General features: G+C 45.0%; 1 protein-coding gene across 13 annotated transcripts in view; it reads left to right on the top strand.

Annotated features, from left to right (window-relative positions):
• The window catches only part of TCF3 (transcription factor 3), a 114,000-nt gene that overhangs the window by 14,959 nt on the left and 79,381 nt on the right, over window positions 1–19,660 (top strand). The window contains exon 1 of one of the 13 annotated variants that reach the window (XM_032798993.2): window positions 6,469–6,550. The exons of the other annotated variants lie outside the window; for them this stretch is intronic. Coding sequence (XP_032654884.1) covers window positions 6,496–6,550 — 55 coding nt within the window. The 5' untranslated portion in view covers window positions 6,469–6,495. Of the gene's footprint in view, window positions 1–6,468; window positions 6,551–19,660 lie in introns of those variants that run through there. 13 annotated transcript variants of the gene reach the window in all.

Here is a 19,660-nt window from a genome sequence, read left to right as displayed (position 1 = left end):
ATTTGAGTCCAATTTTAAAAAGTGAGGTAGGGTAAGTGGTTATGGTCCATTGTCTTTCTCCCAAGCGCCTGAGTCACTTTGGAAGATGAGACTTAAACTTCTTAGACCATGTCTACACTAGAGACCACCGATGCAACTGTGCTGTTGTAAGATTTCCTGTACGCCCATTCTATATGTGGGAGACATAATTAAATCACCCCCAATATGTAGCAGTAGCTATGTGTGCAGGAGAGCGTCTCTCACCAAGGTAGTGCTGTCCACACCAGCACCTCTGTCAGTGTAACTTATGTCACTAAGGGATGTGGGTTTTTTCACACTCCAAGTGACATAAGTTATACTGACAAAAGTGCTAGTGTAGACGTACCGTTAGTCACTTAGTTTTAACTCTTTTGCCCACTTCCTTGTGCCCTGCCTCACAAATAGAACTTTGCAGGGGAGATGTCTCTTCCCCCACTTTCCTTGGTGCTGATTCTGAAAAGCCATAGACCAGGATACAGAAAGTGGGATTAAAAAAAAAAATGGAGGGGCTAGGGGGAAAGAGGGGCATTTCTGGAGGCGAGGGAAGGGAATTCTAACTGGCAGGAAGTAACATCCTGTGTAGAACAAAGAGAAGAGTAATATCTTCACACTTGTCTCCATTAATCTAAAGTAACCTCAGTTCACTCTTCAGTCTCTGATCCCCCACATTATATTCTTGAATACACGTTCCTGCTCCTAGCACTTGCCTTGCCTTTTCAGTGACTGCTCTTGCATCTCTGCAGTCAGAAACACTGGGACAAGGCTTTTCCTTTTTTCTTTCCTCCCCAGTATTTATCTGTCAAAGTTTTTTGTATAAGCGATGGGGAGAAGGGGAGATCCTGAGGCAGACACAACAGAATTCTAATCCAGTAAGGAGAGACATGTTTCTGGAAGGAGTGCAGCGAAGGTGACCATGTTATCACTCAAAACAAAGATGCTCAGAGAACAAATACAAATATTTCTCTGGTAATTGGAGATATAACAATATAGTATTGTACTGACAGTTCTGTACTTATGGTTGAGAAGGCATGTTCGTTACCAGTGAACATAAGAACAGCCCTGCTGGGTCAGCCCAGTGGTCCATCTAGCCCAGTATCTTATCTTCCAGCAGTGGCCAAAGACAAGTGCTTTAGAGGGAATTAACAGAACAGGGCAATTATTGAGTGATCCAGTCCCATCTTAAGTCTGTCAGAGGTTTAGCACACCCAGAGCATGGGGTGGCATTCCTGATCATCTTGGCTGATAGCCATTGATTGACCTCTCCTCCATGAACTGATCTAATTCTGTTGTGAACCCAGGAGTTTTGGCCTTCATAACACCCCCTGGCAAGTAGTTCCACAAGTTGACTGTGCGACTTGTGAAGAAGTATTTCGTGTTCTTTGTTTTAAACCTGCTCCTGTTAAATTAATTGGATGACCCTTGGTTCTTTTATATGAAGGGGTAAATAACACTTACTTTCTCCACACCAGTCATGATTTTATACACCTCTGTCATATACCCCCTTAATAGTCTCTTTTCCAAGATGAACAGTCTGTCTTTGTAATCTCTCCTCATATGGAAGCTGTTCATCCCTCTGATCATTTTTGTTGCCCTTCTCTGAACCTTTTCCACTTCTAATATATCTTTTTTTGAGATGAGGTGACCAGAATGGCACATAGCATTCAAGGTGTGGGCATACCTTGGATTTATATAGTGGCTCAGATATTTTTGATCTTCTTGATTCCTTTCCTAATAGTTCCTAACATTGTTAGCTTTTTTCGACTGCCACTGCACACTGAGTGGATGACTTCAGAGAAGTATCCACGACGCCAAGATCTTTCATGAGTGGTAACAGCTAATTTAGACCCCATCATTTTGTATGTATAGTTGGGATTATGTTTTCCAAGGTGCATTACTTTGCATTGATCAGCATTGAATTTCATCTGCCATTTTATTGCCCAGTCACCCAGTTTTGTGAGATCCCTTTGTAACTTTTTGTAGTCTGCTTTGAACTTAATCACCTTGAGTAATTTTGTATCGTGTGCAAATCTTGCCACCTCACTGTTTACCCCTTTTTCCAAATGACTTATGAATATGTTGAATAGCACTGGTCCCAATACAGGTCCCTGCAGAACCGCACTATTTATCTGTCTCCATTGTGAAAACTGACTTTTTTTCATTCCTATCCTTTGTTTCCTGTCGTCTAACCAGTTACTGATCCTTGAGGACCTTCCTCTTATCTCATAACTACTTACTTTGCTTAAGAGCCATTGGTGAAGGACCTTCTGAAAGGCTTTCTTAAAGTCCAGATTCTGGATCCCGTGTCCATATGTATGTTGTTACTTCCCCCTCACCCGCCCCCCGAATTATAATAGATTGGTGAGGCATGATTTCCTTTTTAAAAATCCTGTTGAATCTTTCCCAACAAATCATGTTCATTTGTGTATCTGGTAATTCTGTTCTTTACTATTGTTTCAGCCAATTTGCCTGGTACTGAGGTTAGGCTTACTGGCCTCTTAATTGCCAGGATTGCCTCTGGAGCCTTTTTCAAAAATTGGTGTCACATGAGCTGTCTTCCAGTCATCTGGTAGAGAATCTGATTTAAGGGATAGGCTACGCACCACAGTTACTAGTTCTGCAATTTCAATTTTGAGTTCCTTTAGAACTCTTGGGTGAATACCATCTGGTCCTGGAGACTTATTACTCTTTAATTTATCTTGTCTTTGTGTGCATTTAACTTCCTGAAGGGGAAAAAATTCGCCCTTTGGGCTGAAATTCCTTTTGCTAGTTTTTCTACCTAGAGAGAAAAATTGAGGGAGGAGGGCAGTGGGGTGAGAGAGAGGCATGTTTAAAATTTTGTCCATCTGAAAAATTCTGAAGTGAGGAAAAGCACTCTTCTTCTCTCCCCCTAGCCTCTGGTATCTCCAAAGGCTTATTACACTGACATAACCAACAGCTTCTCATTACAAACTTCAGACTTGACTCAGGCCTTGTCTGCAGACAGAAATTGTGCCCCTTTAACTGTGCTGGTCTAACTAAAGCAGTAGAACCCCTCTGGATACGAAGGGTAGTACCACAAGTGCATCCGCGTTGGGGATTGTCCCAGTATAATTATCGGGGGGGTGGGGTGGGAGGGAAGAAGGAGGGGGGAAATCGCATCCGTAACTTAGTCATACTGATACCAGAGCTGTGTGGTGACCAGGACGTAGTACTCAGTCAGGGCAAATGCATGGTAATGTGTGTCAAGAAACTTTTTAAAAAAGGAAGAAAAAAATCCCCCCGCAGCCTCAAAATACTCTTTACCAAAAATGAGGAAAAAGACATAAGCATTGAAAAATCACCTACCAAGTGTCATATTTTTTTGTTTGTATTGTCACATTTTCAAGCTTTTCTTTGCAACCATGAGGTCTAGAGCCTGTTATTTTTAAAAGAAAGATTGTCGTCTTGTTGTCAAGAATACCACATGCAGCCCTATCAGCCCAATTCAAACCCTGCTGATACGGGATTGTGTGTAAGTACTGTACGTGTTGCAGGCTTGGGTCCTAGATTGGTAAAGCTGTTGCCTAGCTAGTCTGGACTCTGGCCAGTCACCCCTGCTCCTGAGTCCCTGTATATGGCTGTCTGAATGTACAATCATTAGATCACATGATCATATCGAATTCTGCTGTATTGCATAGGCAAAATTTTGCAGTTGGCTCACTGTCACAACTGAAAGCTTTCCAGGCTGACTGGGCTCCTTCCAAAAAGGGAAGATGGCTTTGGAAGGGGCCCAGCAGGTCTGGCAAGCGTTTCTGCTGGACCTTGGTGCTGCTAATTTCAAATTCTGCATGCTCTGTAGGGGACCCAGCTCCAGAAAGCATACTGCATATACCTAAATCACACCTACAGTTGTATCAGAATTCTTTATTTTAAATTCATCTGCAAAACTAAATTTAATTAAGTTAGTACTAGAGGGATGTTTAACATGTGCAGAAGTCAGGATATTCATAGTTATGGCAGGCTTAACTTGCTCACATTATGGTCTGTGTCTGTGTGTGAGAGAGAGAAATATGCATAGAACAGAGGTGGCCAAACTTAATGACCCTCCGAACCACCTATGACAATCTTCAGAGCCAGGGCAAATCTGCCGGGGCTTCCTCCCTGTGGCGAGTTGATAGGGCTAGGACCTCTAGCCATGTGGAGAGAGGGGTCTCGTGGCTTCAGCCCTGTAGGAGGCACCTGCTGCAGCGTGGGGCTCCAGGCCTGCTCCTGCTGAAGCCCCAAACTCTGCTCCCCTCTGGGCAGAAGGCCTGAGCTCCTCTCCCCAGGTGTGGTAGGTGAAGAACTGGAAGGGGTGGGGGGCTCCTTGAGCCACACTTTAACTGGGCTTGCGAGCTGCAGTATGGCCACCCTGGCATAGAATTTAACACCTACACTGAACTGTGTTTTACTCTCCATGGCTTTTGCTGTGACATGGTTTAGAAATTTATTTTAATGCCTCTGAAAGATGCTGGTAAGAATTCCTCCTGTCACTGCATTGCCCAAAGTCCTCAGCCGGGCTCAGAACCTGCATTTTAAGGGCTGTACAAACACAAGAAGTTATGTCCCTGCCCCAGTGAGCCCACAGCCTCCTTTGCAAGTTATTTTATTTCATATATGTACAGAGGGATGTATAACTATGGCTCTGAGAACCAGTTTTTGAATTGGGCTTGTTAAATCCCTATCAGGAACGTACTGATGTCTGTCTCTCTTTAGTGTGTATGTAAAATGCAGCAGCACTCAGCTGAGCCACAAATCTGCACTGAAAGTGGATTGTGGTGCTGCTGTTTACTGAATCACAGGCCCATGAGGCTCTGATGGGGGATGTCACACCCTCTGTGGGCTAATGGGAGAGCATCAGATCACCCCACCACTTCCCTGACACACAGTAGTTTCCCTCAAACCAGACTGGGTCACTTTAATTGGCTGCTGCTTCTCCTCACCCTGCCTTGACTTATTGTGAGTCTGCACCTGCACTTTAGGCAAGAATCCCTGGATTCCATCCTTCCATGTTCTTGCTGAAGCCCAAAAGTCCATAATCCATAACTGACCTCTGCATCGCTTGTCCGGACCAGAGGTTCTAATGCATGAAACCCCGTCTTCTGTGTTGCAAAGCAGTGTGTTTACATAGAATCTTTAGCTGCCTTGGCTACGCCAGACGCTTGCTCACATCTTTGCATATCAGGTTCTCAACCTGGTGGGTGGTGGCCACCCTGCCCATTCCCACATTGCTAAATAATAGAGGAGTCCCAGCTAAAGGGAAAAGAAGGTCCCTGATCTAGAGAAGAGCGTTGTGGTACAGAAAAGGTTCAGAAGCACTGCAGTAAGCTATTTCTTCTGGAAGAAGGAAGGCTGGCTGCATTTCGGATACTGCTCTGTTCTCTATCCATTCTCATACCATTCATCACCATAGTATCTGAGCGCATTGAGCAATGTGACTAACATCTGTATAACTTTCTCTTCAGCTGCCAGGTCTTCCCCATGATGTGAAGCAGCACCATAGGGTAGAGCCTACCCCTAGGCCACCAGGCCAGCTGGATGTATGCAGTTCTGGGAGGCTAGTGGGCGAAGGGGCAGCCTGCCTTGGGACACCCTTTGCTAGGTCAATCCCTTTCCAGTGGGGAGAGAGCCGCTTGAAGCCACCCAAGTGAGTTCCCATCGGCTGCTTTGCACCCACTTCACCACTGTTCGTGACAGGCAGTGCAGGAGGCTTATTTCCACAGAGCAATTAAAGTTTAAAAAGTGGCCACTGTTCGTTAATGCAACCACTCCTGGTGTTCAAGAAAAAGGTGGCACACCAGGGAATTGAAGGGCTCTGTAGAGCCCATGGTGAAGCAAACAGAAGGTAGTTCTAGTGTGTGCAGAGGGGGATGAGGGCGAATGGCAGGCATCTGTACCTTGCCCTCCCCATACAGAGATAGTTCCACAATACTTTGGCGGTCTTGATTAGAATATTAGTTTCAACAGGCTGATCTCTGTATGCCACGGGGTGGGGGGGGGAAAGGTACTGTACTCCTTTGGTGTTGACTTAAAATTTAATTAATTTTGTTGCCAAATGAGGCATGAAATGCAGTGTGAAATATATAGCAGCACTGAATGCTTAATTGTATGGGGACTGGAAAATGTAGCAAGCACTGAGAGTAAGAGATTACCTGAGGCAAATGTGGGCACGATGTTCTGGGGACGTTTTCTTTTGGGACGCCACTGAGCATCTGTCGACAGGCAGTGGTGCAGCAAAGCGAGCTCTGGTTGAAGTGTAGCCCAGCTGGTGATGGCCTTCCTGTGCACTTAGTGAGAGCTTGAGTTATACAGAGAGTAGGGGGCTTGTCTATGTGGAGAAGCTTTTTATGATTTCCTGTTTGGATTGTAATGTCTAGGAGTGCCCGTCATGGACTGGGACTCCATTGTGCTAGGAGCTGTACAGAATTAAAAGCACAATAGCTATTGTGCATTAGTTCCCCATGGGGACCCTGTTACTCCATGCGGCAAGTGCCTTCGTGTGGGTCAGCTTCCTCCGCTTCCAAAGTGGATCCAGGTACACTTCTATTCCACAGTAGCTATTTCACTGTGTAAGTGAACTCTAGGGCTCCTGGGCAGTGCAAGTGACCTAATGCAACAGGGGTTGTGTGGAGAGAGTGCTTCATTTTGGTGGTACTATCTTTGGGTGAGACGTTTAAGGGGGGGCAGGTTTATGTTAACGCTGACGACGCATTCACCAGGGTAGTATCTGGGCTAACTCTCATTTCAGTAGGTTTTAATTTACAAGACTAGACAGTTTACCATCTTACTCTGATGCATACTGAGCAGTCTTGGTGTTCTTATTTCTACATCTTCGCAAGTACACGAGGTGCTGTCCAAGCAGACACTGGCTTGCAGACTAATGCAGGGCTTATCTGCACATAGATACTTGCTCAATCTTAACTAAATGCATGTTTTTAAGCCAATTTAAGCTGGTACAACCCTCTGTATGGAGACTTATTTCAGTCTGAGTGGCTTATTCCAGTTTAGCTGAAGTCAATTGGGAATAAGTTTAAACTAAACTCTTGAACTGAAATAAGTGAGCCCACACAAAGGGGTTGTACCAGTCTACTAATTTGGTCTAAAAACATACATTTGATTAACCCACTGCAACTTCCTGTGTGGACAGTCTTACATTGGTTTGGTTTGAGCTGATTAGGGAACAGGTTTAGGCTAAATTGGTTTTGAGTGTTTGTGCACAGCCTTTTGCACCAGTTTAACTAAATCAGGATAAACACTCGCCAGAAGTTGTAAACTGGTGCATCCTCTGTATGTAGACAATGCTGAAAGTATTCTGTAGCAAATTCTGAACTTGGGACTGGCCTTTTCACTGTACTCATAGAAGGTAGATGCAGCAGACGCCTCTCCATGGATGTTGAGGAATTGGCATATCATCTAGGCTAGAGAATCTTGACAGGTTGGTCTTTTTATGGGGACATGGGGAAGGCCATAGAATTGGGTGTGTGACCTCTTCCCCCTCCCCCCTTGCTGCTTTGTGATGTACAAAAGTCCTAGAATTTGATGTGTCCCATTTTATGTTAGAAATTCTAATCACGCCTGCCTTGAAAGATTTTATGGTGCTAGAGAGCATAAAAAGAGACCTAAGCAACGAGGGGATGGCACTTTTAGGCTGTCTAGAACTTTGTGGAGGTTTTTGATTTCAGTGCCTAATAGGCATTTTGGAGGAAGGATGTCTTTGTTGAAAATTCAGAGCCCCTTTTTGTCTAAGGAGGTCAAGTCCAATGTCCGCACTCGGAGATCTAGCAAAATCAGGGAAGGTCGGATATTCCTGTTGTTTTGAATGTAAAATAAGTAGAGAAAGGAAAAACGCACCTCAGCCCTCTTGCGTTGCCTTTATGTGCCCTAAAGATATGAGGGGGGGGGAGGTAAACTCACTTTTAAAAAGATTAAATTAAAGGTGGATTTAAAGATATACTTAGAAATGAGATCGGGAGATGATAAATAGAGTGGAACCCTCAGAGTTATGAAGTGACCAGTCAACCATGTATCTCATTTGGAACTAGAAGTATGCATTAAGGCAGCTGCAGAGACACCCCCCCCCCCCCAATAAAATAAAATACAGTAGAGTACTGTGTTAAACTTAAACTACTTAAAAAAAAGGGAAAGTTTAAAAATAAAAATTTGACAAGGTAAGGGAACCGTTTCTGTGCTTGTTTCATTTAAATTAAGATGGTTAAAACCAGCATTTTTCTTCTGTATTACGTCAGTGTTCAGCTGTAAACTTTTGAAACAACTATGTTTTGTTCAGAGTTATGAACAGCCTCCATTCCCGCGGTGTTTGTAACTCTGAGGTTCTACTGTAATTTTTTAAACAGCAGAATTTTTCCTGCCATCTGCTCAGGATATTTACCAAAACTCAAACTCATTTCAATACATTTAGGAGAAAAACTCATTGAAACCTCCATGAAAACTCATTGGCAGGGGGATCATGAAAAATGTTGAAATCTTTAAAATTCTTTTGATTCTGCAGGTTTCAAAATGGAATGTGTTAAAACACATTTCTGTACAGATTTGTGACTGTTTAAGTTTTATTGAATTTTTTCAGCCCCCCGCCTCCAGCCTTTTAACTTACTTCCTGTACAACTCTGCTGCTTCTCAGAAAGTGAGGACGTTTTCAAAAGTTAGGAGTGCGAAAAGAAAAAAAATGAGAGAAGAGGAGGGAGCTCTTTTTACTTTGAACAGTTTTTTATAAATCCAACATTTTGTTGAATTTTTGAGCTGGTGGAAAATAATCATTTGAAAAATTTTAACCTTTGGGAGGCATAAACTTATATTTTCCAGGCATCTGTGTTTCTTTCTTTCTTTTGTCTGCAGGACAGTGAGTAGCTTCCTGAAAATGGTACATATTTAACTCTAAAATGTAACTGACCAAAAATGGCATCCCCACACTCCCTTGCTCCATGTGTAGTCAGACGTGTCTGCTTTACTGTCCCAAAGTAAGTTTGTTACTTCTGTTGGCTCGGCACATCAATCAGAGCATGAGCTGCATCCTCTCTGGTTCATTGATCATTCCATAACTGAGTTCCAACTGCCAGGTCCAATTCCTCCGAGAAGCAAACCCCAGTGTTTCTAAGGGAAGTATCTTTGATCTGTGACTGTGCACAGCAAGAAAGAATGCCTGGGATCTGGAAACTGAGCTGCGAGTTTGCAGGAGTGTCAGATTCTCTGTGAAAGGCAGATGCTGCACAGTATAACACTGGACCCTCACGGGGCTGTTGTTAGAGCTGCTTTCCTGAATAGAACCCACTCTTCCGAGATTTTCCTACCGAATGTTCCTGGTTGGACTGACTGACTACATGTTTTCTGAATTGTAGTATTGAATGCACACTGCCCTGGTTCTTCCCTGTGGGTGGAGAGGTAGAATTCCTGCCTTTACCTTTCTCCTTTGCATCACAGATTTTGTGGTCTGAAAAACCCTCCTTTCCGCAGTGGTGAAGATTCTGCACCTGATGTAGGTGACATGTCAAAAACTATGGCAGAAAATGGGCCAGCATCCTGCCTGAAAAGGGAGTGAGTGGGCTTCAGTTCCAGTCTGCTTGCAGATCTCTGTGGGTGCGAAGGGCTGCCTAAACCAAAATGGATCCTGTAGGTGATCCATCAGCAGAATGGCAGCTTCAATAGTTGAGAGCGGAAGCTCTGGAAGGAGAATTCAGAGTTTTGCCAATTGCCTTTTAACCTGCTGGATTGTGCCAATATGGCCTATAGCCCTCTAATGCGCTTGTTCCCTTCCCATCTCTAAATAGTGGGAGACTGGGGGGGGGGGTTGACTTGGCTTGACCGATGAACAGGACCATGGAAAAATGTGGTTTAAGTACACAATTGCTTCCTAGCATAGGGAAAACATGGGGTTGCCAGTCTCTCTACCTCTGTGGGTTTTTTTTAAGTGAGGGCGTCTCTCTTCCAAAGGCTTGTTAACGCCCTGTTAACATTGTTATACAAAACAGCAGCATAGCATTTAATTAGGAAAAATAAGTACTAACCTCCACCATATGTTGCTCTTCTCCTGATATTTGCATTTGAAAGTCCGACTGAATTTCAGTGTGGAACTGGATTTTATCCAGATGAATGGCCTCCAAGTCTGGTGTGTTGTGAGAAGATAAATGTACATTCCGATCAAATTTGATGTCTTGTTTTTTTTTTTTTTGAATATATTTAGCAAGAGCTCCTTGTTCCTGCAATTTCAGCTCAGTGTCTTGCACACTTGCCCTCAACCCTCAGACTAACATGTCTAGCTGTGTGGCCATCCCTGCCTTCTCCAAAAGGCAAAGAGGCAAGTCTGAAGGGAGGAATTTACATTTTGTCTTAAGCGAGTCATTTTCAATAGCAAACTCCCTTCTAGCAAAACTGACGTCCCGGCTACTACGGGTCCTGGCACCTCTGAATTCCAGCATTTTCTTGATATTTTTTTTCGGGGGGTGAGCAGGAGTGAAAGGCCAAATCTGCGTTACTCTTTTCTTCCCACTATTTGCTATAGCAACAGCCGGAGCAGTAGTGCAGGGAGCCTGACCACCTGATATTCTAGACCTGCCCTGAGCCCAGGACTGGATAGTATGTCTGTGCTGGTAGCACCCACTCTATGCTAGCGCTCCTACTGTTGGAGGTGATGTAGTGGGACACTTCAATGAAAGCTAGCCTAGCTTAGACACTCCCGGGGTGTAACTACGTTGGCAGTGCTAGGTTGAGGAGCTCTTTGCATAGTCCGGAGGCCAGATGGTCTGTTTGTCACCTGAGAGGAAGGATGGTCCAGTAGTTAGCATACAAGCCTAAAATTTGGGAAACGCCAGTCTATGTCCCGCTGTGCGACAGACTTCTTGCGTGACCTTGGGCAAGTCACGTGAGCATCTGTCTTTCCCATCTGCAGAAAATGGATAGCAGTGCCTCTCTACCTCACAGGGTGGATAAAAGCATTTACAATTGAGGTGCTTTCATACTGCAATGATGAGGGCCATATGAGTTCCTAAGATAGATAGTTGAAACATTGATTTAAAGGGTTTTAAAGTCCCTACTTCAGTTGGGCTTTATATATAATGTGTGTGTGGTTTGTTTGTTTTTTACCCTAGTGACCTTTGTCTTCAGCTGAAGAGTGGATTTTTCTCCTTGTCTGCAGGGACAATTAAGCCAAGTAGACTAGATCCCTATTTTAAATTTTGAGGTAGCGAAAGGACACGCAAGGTTGTTACTGAGCTTTACTTGACTTATTTGGCAAGTAGCTATTTAACTAAAAAGAGTTCATTTCACATTCTGATTCATTTCACCCCATTTGCCTCTGTGAATCTTGCTTCAGAAAAATATTGAGAGAGTCCTGGGGTGTATCTTATGTTTTGGGGGGTGGAATTGGTTGTCCCATTACCTGTTTCCGTCTCTTGGCCACTCAGAGATCAGCTCAATCTTTAAGACAGGTTTTTGGGGTTTTTGTGTTTGTAATGATTGTATTAGCAGATGCAGGTAATGGAATTACAAGTCAGGAAGCACAAGTTGAAAAGTATTTAAAAAAAGGCAAGTGCCATACATTCGCTGTGTAAAAGGATAGCTGGGTATACCTTTCTCCCATGACTCTTGCACAAAGATATCTCGCTATTACTGCTGCTTGGTGTTGTTCCTGGATCATCTAGCTCTTCATATGGTTGAGGGAGGGTAGCTCAGTGCTTAGGGCAATTGCCTGGGACTTGGGGGAAACTCTGGTTTAGTTCTCTGCTCTGCAACAGGCTTCCTGTGTGACCGTGGGCAAGCGTTTGCCCAGGGATAAGACTGATGACTGGCCTGGGTCAGCTGACTCTGTCTGGTGGGGTTCAGGCTGCAGGGCTAAAAATGGCTGCATAGGTGTTCAGGCTTGGGCTGGAGCCCAGGCCCTGGGAGGAATATACCCATAATAGCACTTTTCTGACCTCACCGGGGGGGAGGTTAATTACAGTAAAGGTGGTGAGGGGCTCAGATACTACAGTAATGGGGTGGGGTGGGGGTTAAATAGATAAACATCACTTAGGAACTTTGGTTTGGATGCTTGCATGTCTATCAGGTGCCCATCCAGCGCAATCCCAATGGAGATGTGCAGCAAGAGCCAATGTGCGTTGGCTCTACTAGGCTGGATATTTATTTTCATAGTTCAGTGGACCAAGATGGAAAATAGATCACAGCAGTATTGCCAAATTCTACTGCAACGGTAATTTCCGTTCTAAAAGGAGAAGGATGTTGTGGAGTTAGTGGCTTCCCATTATTTTCACCATTCTGAGCACTTTCTTGTAGTGGTCCCAGAGTGTCAGGCTGTGTGGTGTGTTTGGTTTGAAATGGCTTTGCTTTGGTATTGTAAATACACCATTGGAAAGTGACTGTGTGTGGCCCCCTCCAATGTTTGCACTCTAGTAGTGCAGCATGGGCCGATTAATGTGACCAGAAGTGCTAACTTGTGGTGTTCAAAGTGGCCATTAGCCATCACAATTTCTGTCTCCTTCACTTCCCCCTGCTTCTCGTAAGATGTTAGATAGCTAATGATGTAATTGTCCATTTAATAACAAGACTCGATGGAATAGTAGCATGGCCCTTTGTGTGTAATTTGTCCTTGTTTGGGTATGTTGTAAGAAAGGTAGTGAGTCACTTCCCATTGTCCTGCTCCTCTCTTGTGTTTGTGTTGTGTATCCAGCAGAATTATTTATAATTTAGCCAGCATCCCGGGTCTATTGTTTCAGTAAAAAGCAGGAATGACTAGATGACTTCCTGAGATTTTTTCACCACCTTCTTGTTTTTTTTTTTTTAAACCCTGCTTTTCCTTCCAAGTATTATATACGCCTTCCCCCGTTGACTGTGCATTTGGGCTGTTGACAGTCCCGCTGCCGGTGTTGCTTTAATTCTGAAAAGCCTCCCGAGTCAGGCAAAGGTGGGAAGAATCCCTACAATGAATTACAAATACACGGACCTGGCTATAATTGGCTCTCACCATGAGTGGAGCCAGCGTGACAGGCACTAAGCTATAATACACTGATCCTACAGTCTCGGGTCTCCAGCCGTGCTGTTAATTGGAGGAGTTAGCTCCCACGCTCTTGTAAAAGAAAGTATCAGGAGCTGTTTTGTACTTTAAAATCTTCTGGATAGTGGCACTGGAGGTAGGAAGTTACCTCTGTGCACAGCGCTGGAACGAAGATTACTCAGCGTTTAAGTCCTCCTCCTTCTTTATTTTGAGGACTTAATTGGGATGTAGGTAGTGCACAGAGTTAACGGGCCTCCTGTATTGGGGAGGAATGTCTCCTCCTGTAAAGGACAATTCTAGCCCCTGTTGAAGTGGTACCAATTTTAGCCAGAGTGGGATTTGGCCTGGAGAAAGTTGAGAATGGGATGGATGTAAGTTAAAGCAGCTCCCCAGTTCCTCTATCTTCTGCGCTTCCTTTCCAGCGGCGCCCCTATGTGACATGTCAAGTTACCCATTTTGCACATCTGCTGCATGCCCAGTCACTGCAGGTGCGTTACTTTGGCCCTTCTACCCTGTTTTGTGACTGGCTGATACCCGACATGCAGGTTACACCAGTGCTTGTCACGGGTGAATTTGTGACCCGTGAGAAAGCAGCAAGTCCTTCATGGCTCTGTTTTCCTCCAACACCATGGAGGAGATTTGGCACAAAGAAGGGACTTTGTGCCAAATCTCCTCCATGATGTTGTCCTCAAGTGGTCAATCAAGCAAACTTACTTTTCTTTGTCTCCACTCCCACTTCTTTCTGCTGCCCCTTTCTCAGCTTATGTGATACAGCATTTACCCAGGGTAATTTTATATATCCAAGCACAATGGTCTTCCTCGTTGTTCTAAGACACTTCCCTCTGAGAGTGTACAAAGACTCTCCAGGCATAATAGGGGTATCAGTGTGGGATGAAGGCTTGTTTTGTAAATTCTGCACTTTCTTTTGATCCATTTGGAAAGTGCCTGTTGGGTAAACATCTTTTGAGAACTATCGAGAATCAGAGCAATGCCCAAGATCCCATCTGTGCACGTGAAACCTTGATGTTAAAATGGCTTACGTCCCCATTCCTCCTGTTCCCCCCCCCCCCCAATATATTTTTAAATTGAAGAGTAAAACTGTAACTTGAAAATGTTTTGAATTCCTTTTTCTGTTGCTGACTCTTTTGGGTACCTCGATTGGATCCTTTCCTTGTCCTCAGGCTCTCTCTTCCCTGTCTCCTTCTCTGCTGATGTAATAATCAACCTCTGGTGTTAGGGTGACTGGGATACAGGATCTGTGTCATCTTTGTGTGAAACGGCTGAAGAGGAAGAGAGAACACCTTGGTCTGCAGAAGTTCTCGGTTTCTGTTACTTTGGAACACAAAACTGAACATTTGGTTATTTTTAAGTTATTGTTTTAAGCCTAGATAAATGCAAGCTTTTGCTTGCCCTTTTGCCCTCGTAAAGTATTTTCCTAGCTTGGGCAGCTCCAGACCATTCCATCGGGGATAGGAGCAGCGTTGAGGGTGTAGAAAGTTTTCATTATTCTGCATTTACTTCACCTCCAGTTTCCAAGCCCAGAAATGTGGCTTTTCCAGAATTCACTGGTTCCACAGGGAAACCTGAAGTTTATCCAAGCAGATTTCTGAGACTTTGAAAATGTTGCAGTGTTCACACGCAAAGTAAATCAGCTTTAAGTGGAAAATGGGCCCTTGGATTTTGTTGGGAATAGTTTTTTGCACACTTGTAATATCCCGTTTTCCTTTTCCAAATGCCTCCCTAAGCAGACCATCGGGATCTGCCGCAGACCTGGGGCTATCGTGAAACTCCTAGACAAATCAGAATTGGTCTGTCTGTCTGCGAGGTGGCAGACAATCAGGCAGTTTGGAGAGCTTGTGCTGATGGAGCCCCCTGGTTCTCAGCACATTTGTGCTCTTGCTAGAAGAAATATGGTCTTTTCCTGCACTAGTTTTATTATTATAGCAGCACCTCAGGCCTCCATTTTCTAGGTGCTGCACAGCACATTGTGTGCATCCATGGTCCAAAGAGTTGATAGTGTAAACAGACAATGGTTGGGAGAGGAATTGGGGGCCCAGAAAGGGAAAGCAGTGACTGCCCAAGGCAGTGGTCGGGAACAGGCGGCCGCGGGGGGCCATGCCTGTGGATGGTCAATGTCAGCAAAATGTGTCTCGGCCCATAATCAGATTACCCTGATGGGCAACCTGCAGCCCACTGCTGGCTCAAGGCCATAAGCGTGGCAGAGGTAGGAATAGAGCCAAGGTCTCCTGAGTCCCTAACCAATCAACTACCCTGCCTCCCGATTACGTAGGGTTTTTATTCTCTGTGTGTGCTTCTCTTAGCCTGGGGAGTTCTGGCCTTGGGAGATGAACGAACCGAAGAACGTTAGGGTAATTCCCTCTGCTTTGTGGCAGGACCAGTCCGTTACTTACCAGCTCTTCTCGTATTCCAGGAGTTCCATGATGCATCCACATTCCAGATGTGTGGTGTGTGTTAGGCTTAATGCCGTCACTGGTTTCTGTTCTGTTTCATGCAGCTTCACAAACTTTGGTGTAAAGTGTCTCTCCCCCAGCACACCATTTCCCTGGAGCAGGAGGAAAAGCTCAGCCTGTATGGCATTGAATTCCCTTTTCCTGCCACTCCTCAAGTTTATGAAACAAAACAAACAAAAAAAGAGCTAGAGCATTGACTTGTATTTCCCAGTCTGAGGGGGACCGCACTTCAGCACCCTGGGATATGTTTTAGGTCTACGCAGCAAGTGGCAACCTGCAGCAGACTCCAGGCTTGGGCTCTGAAGCACAGTTGCCAATTTTCATGTGGTAAATAAGCGACCCCAACTTTCACAATAAGCCAAAAATCAAGCTAATCCCATTTCAAAACAAGCCAACCCCTAAGGTCCCCAACACTCTAGGTGACTAGATTTCCCCCCAGCAGGCAGTCTGGGACTGAGATGGGCCCATTGAGCACCCCCGACGCTCTTCTCGCGCACACACACACACGCCCCCTTGCTCCACCTTACTGGGTGCTGATTTAAAAAAAAAACAAAACAAGTTGCTACAAGCCAGCCAAGCAACTCACAAGCCAATTAAGCCAAAAACAAGCCCAATTTCTGCATTTTTTCCATGGGTTTGGCATGTCTGCTCTGAAATGGGGAGGGAAGAGGCGGCTTCAGAGCTGGAGCTTCAGCCTGAGCCCCGATGTCTACGCAGCTGTTTTTAGCGCTGTAGCGTGTATCCAACTCTGAGGAGCTGGCTCTGCTCCCTCAGGCTGTGTAGACATACCCCTTCTCCTGGGGTTTAGCACCCTTGTCTCCATCCTGGCAATGACGAATGTCACGGAAGCATCTAAAATGAGAACAAAAGTGCTACATTTTACTGCTCTCCTGGGGCAGCTCAGAAGCCAAGTTAATGAGCAGAACATCTGCCCTTTACAAGCTTTTGTTTTTAAAAAACTTTTTAAAGTCAAACCCTTAGCACTGGTGCTTCATTTCCAAGAAAAGACTGAAAGAGGAGACTGTTCTGAGTGCTAGGTATAAAGATTCATGTTGCCACACCCTAGTGTGTGAAACCTTCAGGAGGATGGAGGAGACTATTCATGCTTAGTGGAAGCAAAAGGATATATTTGGGGTAAATAATTGTGAACTTGCCTACGCGGGCATTTGAGGGATAACCTCTGTCGTTTTGTTCTGTGCAAAGGGAGGGTGTGTTTAGTTCTCCTAGGGCCTGTTCTAGCTTTGCCCCAGACCTTGTGTGATCTGGGGCACGTCGCTTCACCTCTGTTTCCCAGTGGTTTGAGCATCGGCCTGCTAAACCCAGGGTTGTGAGTTCAATCCTTGAGGGGGCCATTTAGAGATTTGGGGATTTAGTTGGGGATTGATCCTGCTTTGAGCAAGGGGTTGGACTAGATACCTCCTGAGGTCCCTTCCAAACCTGATAGTCTATGATTCTGTATATAAAATGGTTAGAATAATATTTCTCTCTCCGAGGGAGGGGGGCTGCTGAGGTTTAATTAGCATTCATAAAGTATTATGAGAGCCATAGATAAAGGTGCTATAGAAGGCAAAGCAATCAACAGCAGCCAAGAATACGTTGTAGCATCAGGAGAGACCTGTATATCATTGGGTGGATATGCTGTTTTTAAAGAGAGACACCTTTGGAATGATGCAGACTTCACAGGTCATTCTCTTTGGGGGTGGGAGGGGAGGTCAAATTCTGATTGGGAGGGTCTATATTTAAGGGAATGGCTTCCGAAGAAGGGAGTGTAACTGGAGATGCCGGGTGGGATTTTCAGAGGCACTTAATGTTACCCTGAGGCTGCTCCTGTGGAAGTCAGGCAGGGTTTTACCATTAACTGCAACCGGAGCAGAGTTGGAGCAGTTCATGTATGCAAATCCCCACCTCCTGCTAACACACAGGAGTTTCACTCAGGATTGCCTGGTCATGGCTACAATGCACATTTCTCAAACAGTTCCAGGGGCCTTAGCTACGGGTATCTAGAGGCTGGGCAGCTTTCAGAGTTCCCCACATGACAGCAGCCCAACATGTGCAGGGAAGGAGGAATTTGTCAATCCCAGAACATTCGTCAGATGGGACAGAGGAGCACTTTCTGTGGCCAGTAGGAGGGGCAGGGATGTGGCTGGGGCAGGTTAACCACTCTGCACCAGCACTGACTGCTAGTTACTGAATGGATGTGGCATCCAGTGCGAGCTGTTTTGGGGCAGATTCCTGCCAGGTGTCTGGCAGCACTGACTTCTGGGAGAATGTTTGCAAAGATAATTTTAGCTGGTAGGTTGAAACTCTGCTCTTAAGAAGAGTCACACTAGGTCAGACCAAAGGTCCATCAAGCCCAGCATCCTGTCCTCTGACAGTAGCCAATGGCAGATGCCCCAGAGGGAATGAACAGACAGGTTATCAAGTGATCCATCCCGTCATCCACTCCCAGCTTCTGGGAAACAGAGGCTGGGGACACCATTCCTGCCCATCCTGGCTAATAGCCAATCGATGGACTTATCTTCCATGAATCTATCTAGCTCCCCTTTGAACCCTGTTATAGTATTGGCCTTCACAACACACTTTGGCAAGGTCTAATTTAGGGGAGGGGTTGATTATAAAGTTGTAAATCTGATGGCATTTTCCCCTGCTCTGTATACAGCTTGGTAACAACGATCTGATTTTGTATTTGGGTAAAGGGTTTTAGCACTGTTTTATGTACACATGCTCTGTTCTGGGAACAAATTGTATCATCTGCAAGAAAGCTCCTCTTTTCCTCCTACTTCCATGCTCTCTCCACTTAAATATCTGTCCCCTTTGAAAAAATATGCTGTTTGGTGTGGTACTGAGGGGTGGAAAAGGTTGTCTACTAGGGAACTGGTTATTAATTGGAGCTTCATTGATGGGTTAAGGCTCCTTCAGTATACTGGTCAACCTGGTTAGCCAGTAGCTGGCACTATTAATTGCTGGAGGAGTTTGTGGCTAATTTAACTGGCCATAGATTTATCTGTTTCTGAGAGATTGTCTATGAAAGAAAGTTTCAAGAGTTTAACTTAAATTGGTTTTAAAACTGAATTAAACTAGTGCAGAACTTCTCATTGGAGTGGTTTATTTTAGGAGTGGTATATATCAGTTCAGTTTTAACTTGGCAAGAAACCACCTTGAATTGATGAGAGACACTTTAAAACCAAAATAAGGCTTCCTATGCAGCATTTTGCACTGGCTTAACTAAATTGGTTGAAAAGGTCATACCATTTAGTATAAAGTGGTACAAATGTATATCTAGACAAGACCGTGCACTGCTTGCACTCAGAAAATGGAGCATCCCATCTTGGATGTCAGGAAAGCACAGAGTGGCTTTGTGGGTACTATGAGACTATTCTATTAATAGATAAGCTATTCTACATGCATTAATAAGGGTATAGGTAACTGGCAATTTTCTTCAAGCCTTAATTCATCTTCTAGCCAGCAGACTAAATCTAAAGGCCAGAGGCCACCATGAAAAATCAGAGATGGCCACCAGAAAGGTCCTGGTACTGCAACATCTCTGCTGTTGCTGCTCATTGCTTTCCCTCACAGCAGCAAAATGAAATGTTAGAGGTTGTCGATTTAACTGCTGCATTTGGTTCTGTATAGCAGTAGTGAGGCAGATAATCATGTTAATATCACTTGTCTTCTGCTTGGGAGACCTAAGCCACAGCTGAGGCACTGGAGCTGACAGACTCCGGAAGACAGCACTACATTCCTGGGCTTTTGCTATGTTCGCATTTGGAAGGTTTCCATTGCAGCGCTAAGGCTAGAAAATTACTTATTTTAAAAGGGGCTCTCTGCATTCTAAAAACCTCGTGGGGGTGGACCTGGTTACAAATTGTTTTCCCTCAATGTTGTTCAAATGCAGAAGGGGGTGTTCAGCACCCACCAGCCACAGCTGTTCGGCTGCTGGGAGGTGCTCGGGGGAGGGCGGAGAGCAGCGAGTGGTGGGCAGGGGTGGGAAGAGGTGGAGGGAGGGCAGGGCCTCTGGGGAGGGGGCAGAGTGGGGGTAGGAAGAGGTGCAGCAAGGGCAGGGCCTCCAGTGTGGAGACGGGGCTTCAGGGCAGAGCAGGAGTGGAGCATCTACTGGGAAAAATAAGTCAGTGCTTGTGGACAACCTGAATTTTTACTCAGGGGTGGGGGGGAG

This window comes from Chelonoidis abingdonii, chromosome 11, assembly GCF_003597395.2.
Source record: "Chelonoidis abingdonii isolate Lonesome George chromosome 11, CheloAbing_2.0, whole genome shotgun sequence".
NCBI lineage: Eukaryota > Metazoa > Chordata > Testudines > Testudinidae > Chelonoidis > Chelonoidis abingdonii.
The sequence above is the reverse complement of the archived record's forward strand: the minus strand, read 5'-3'. Positions and strand labels throughout refer to the sequence as shown.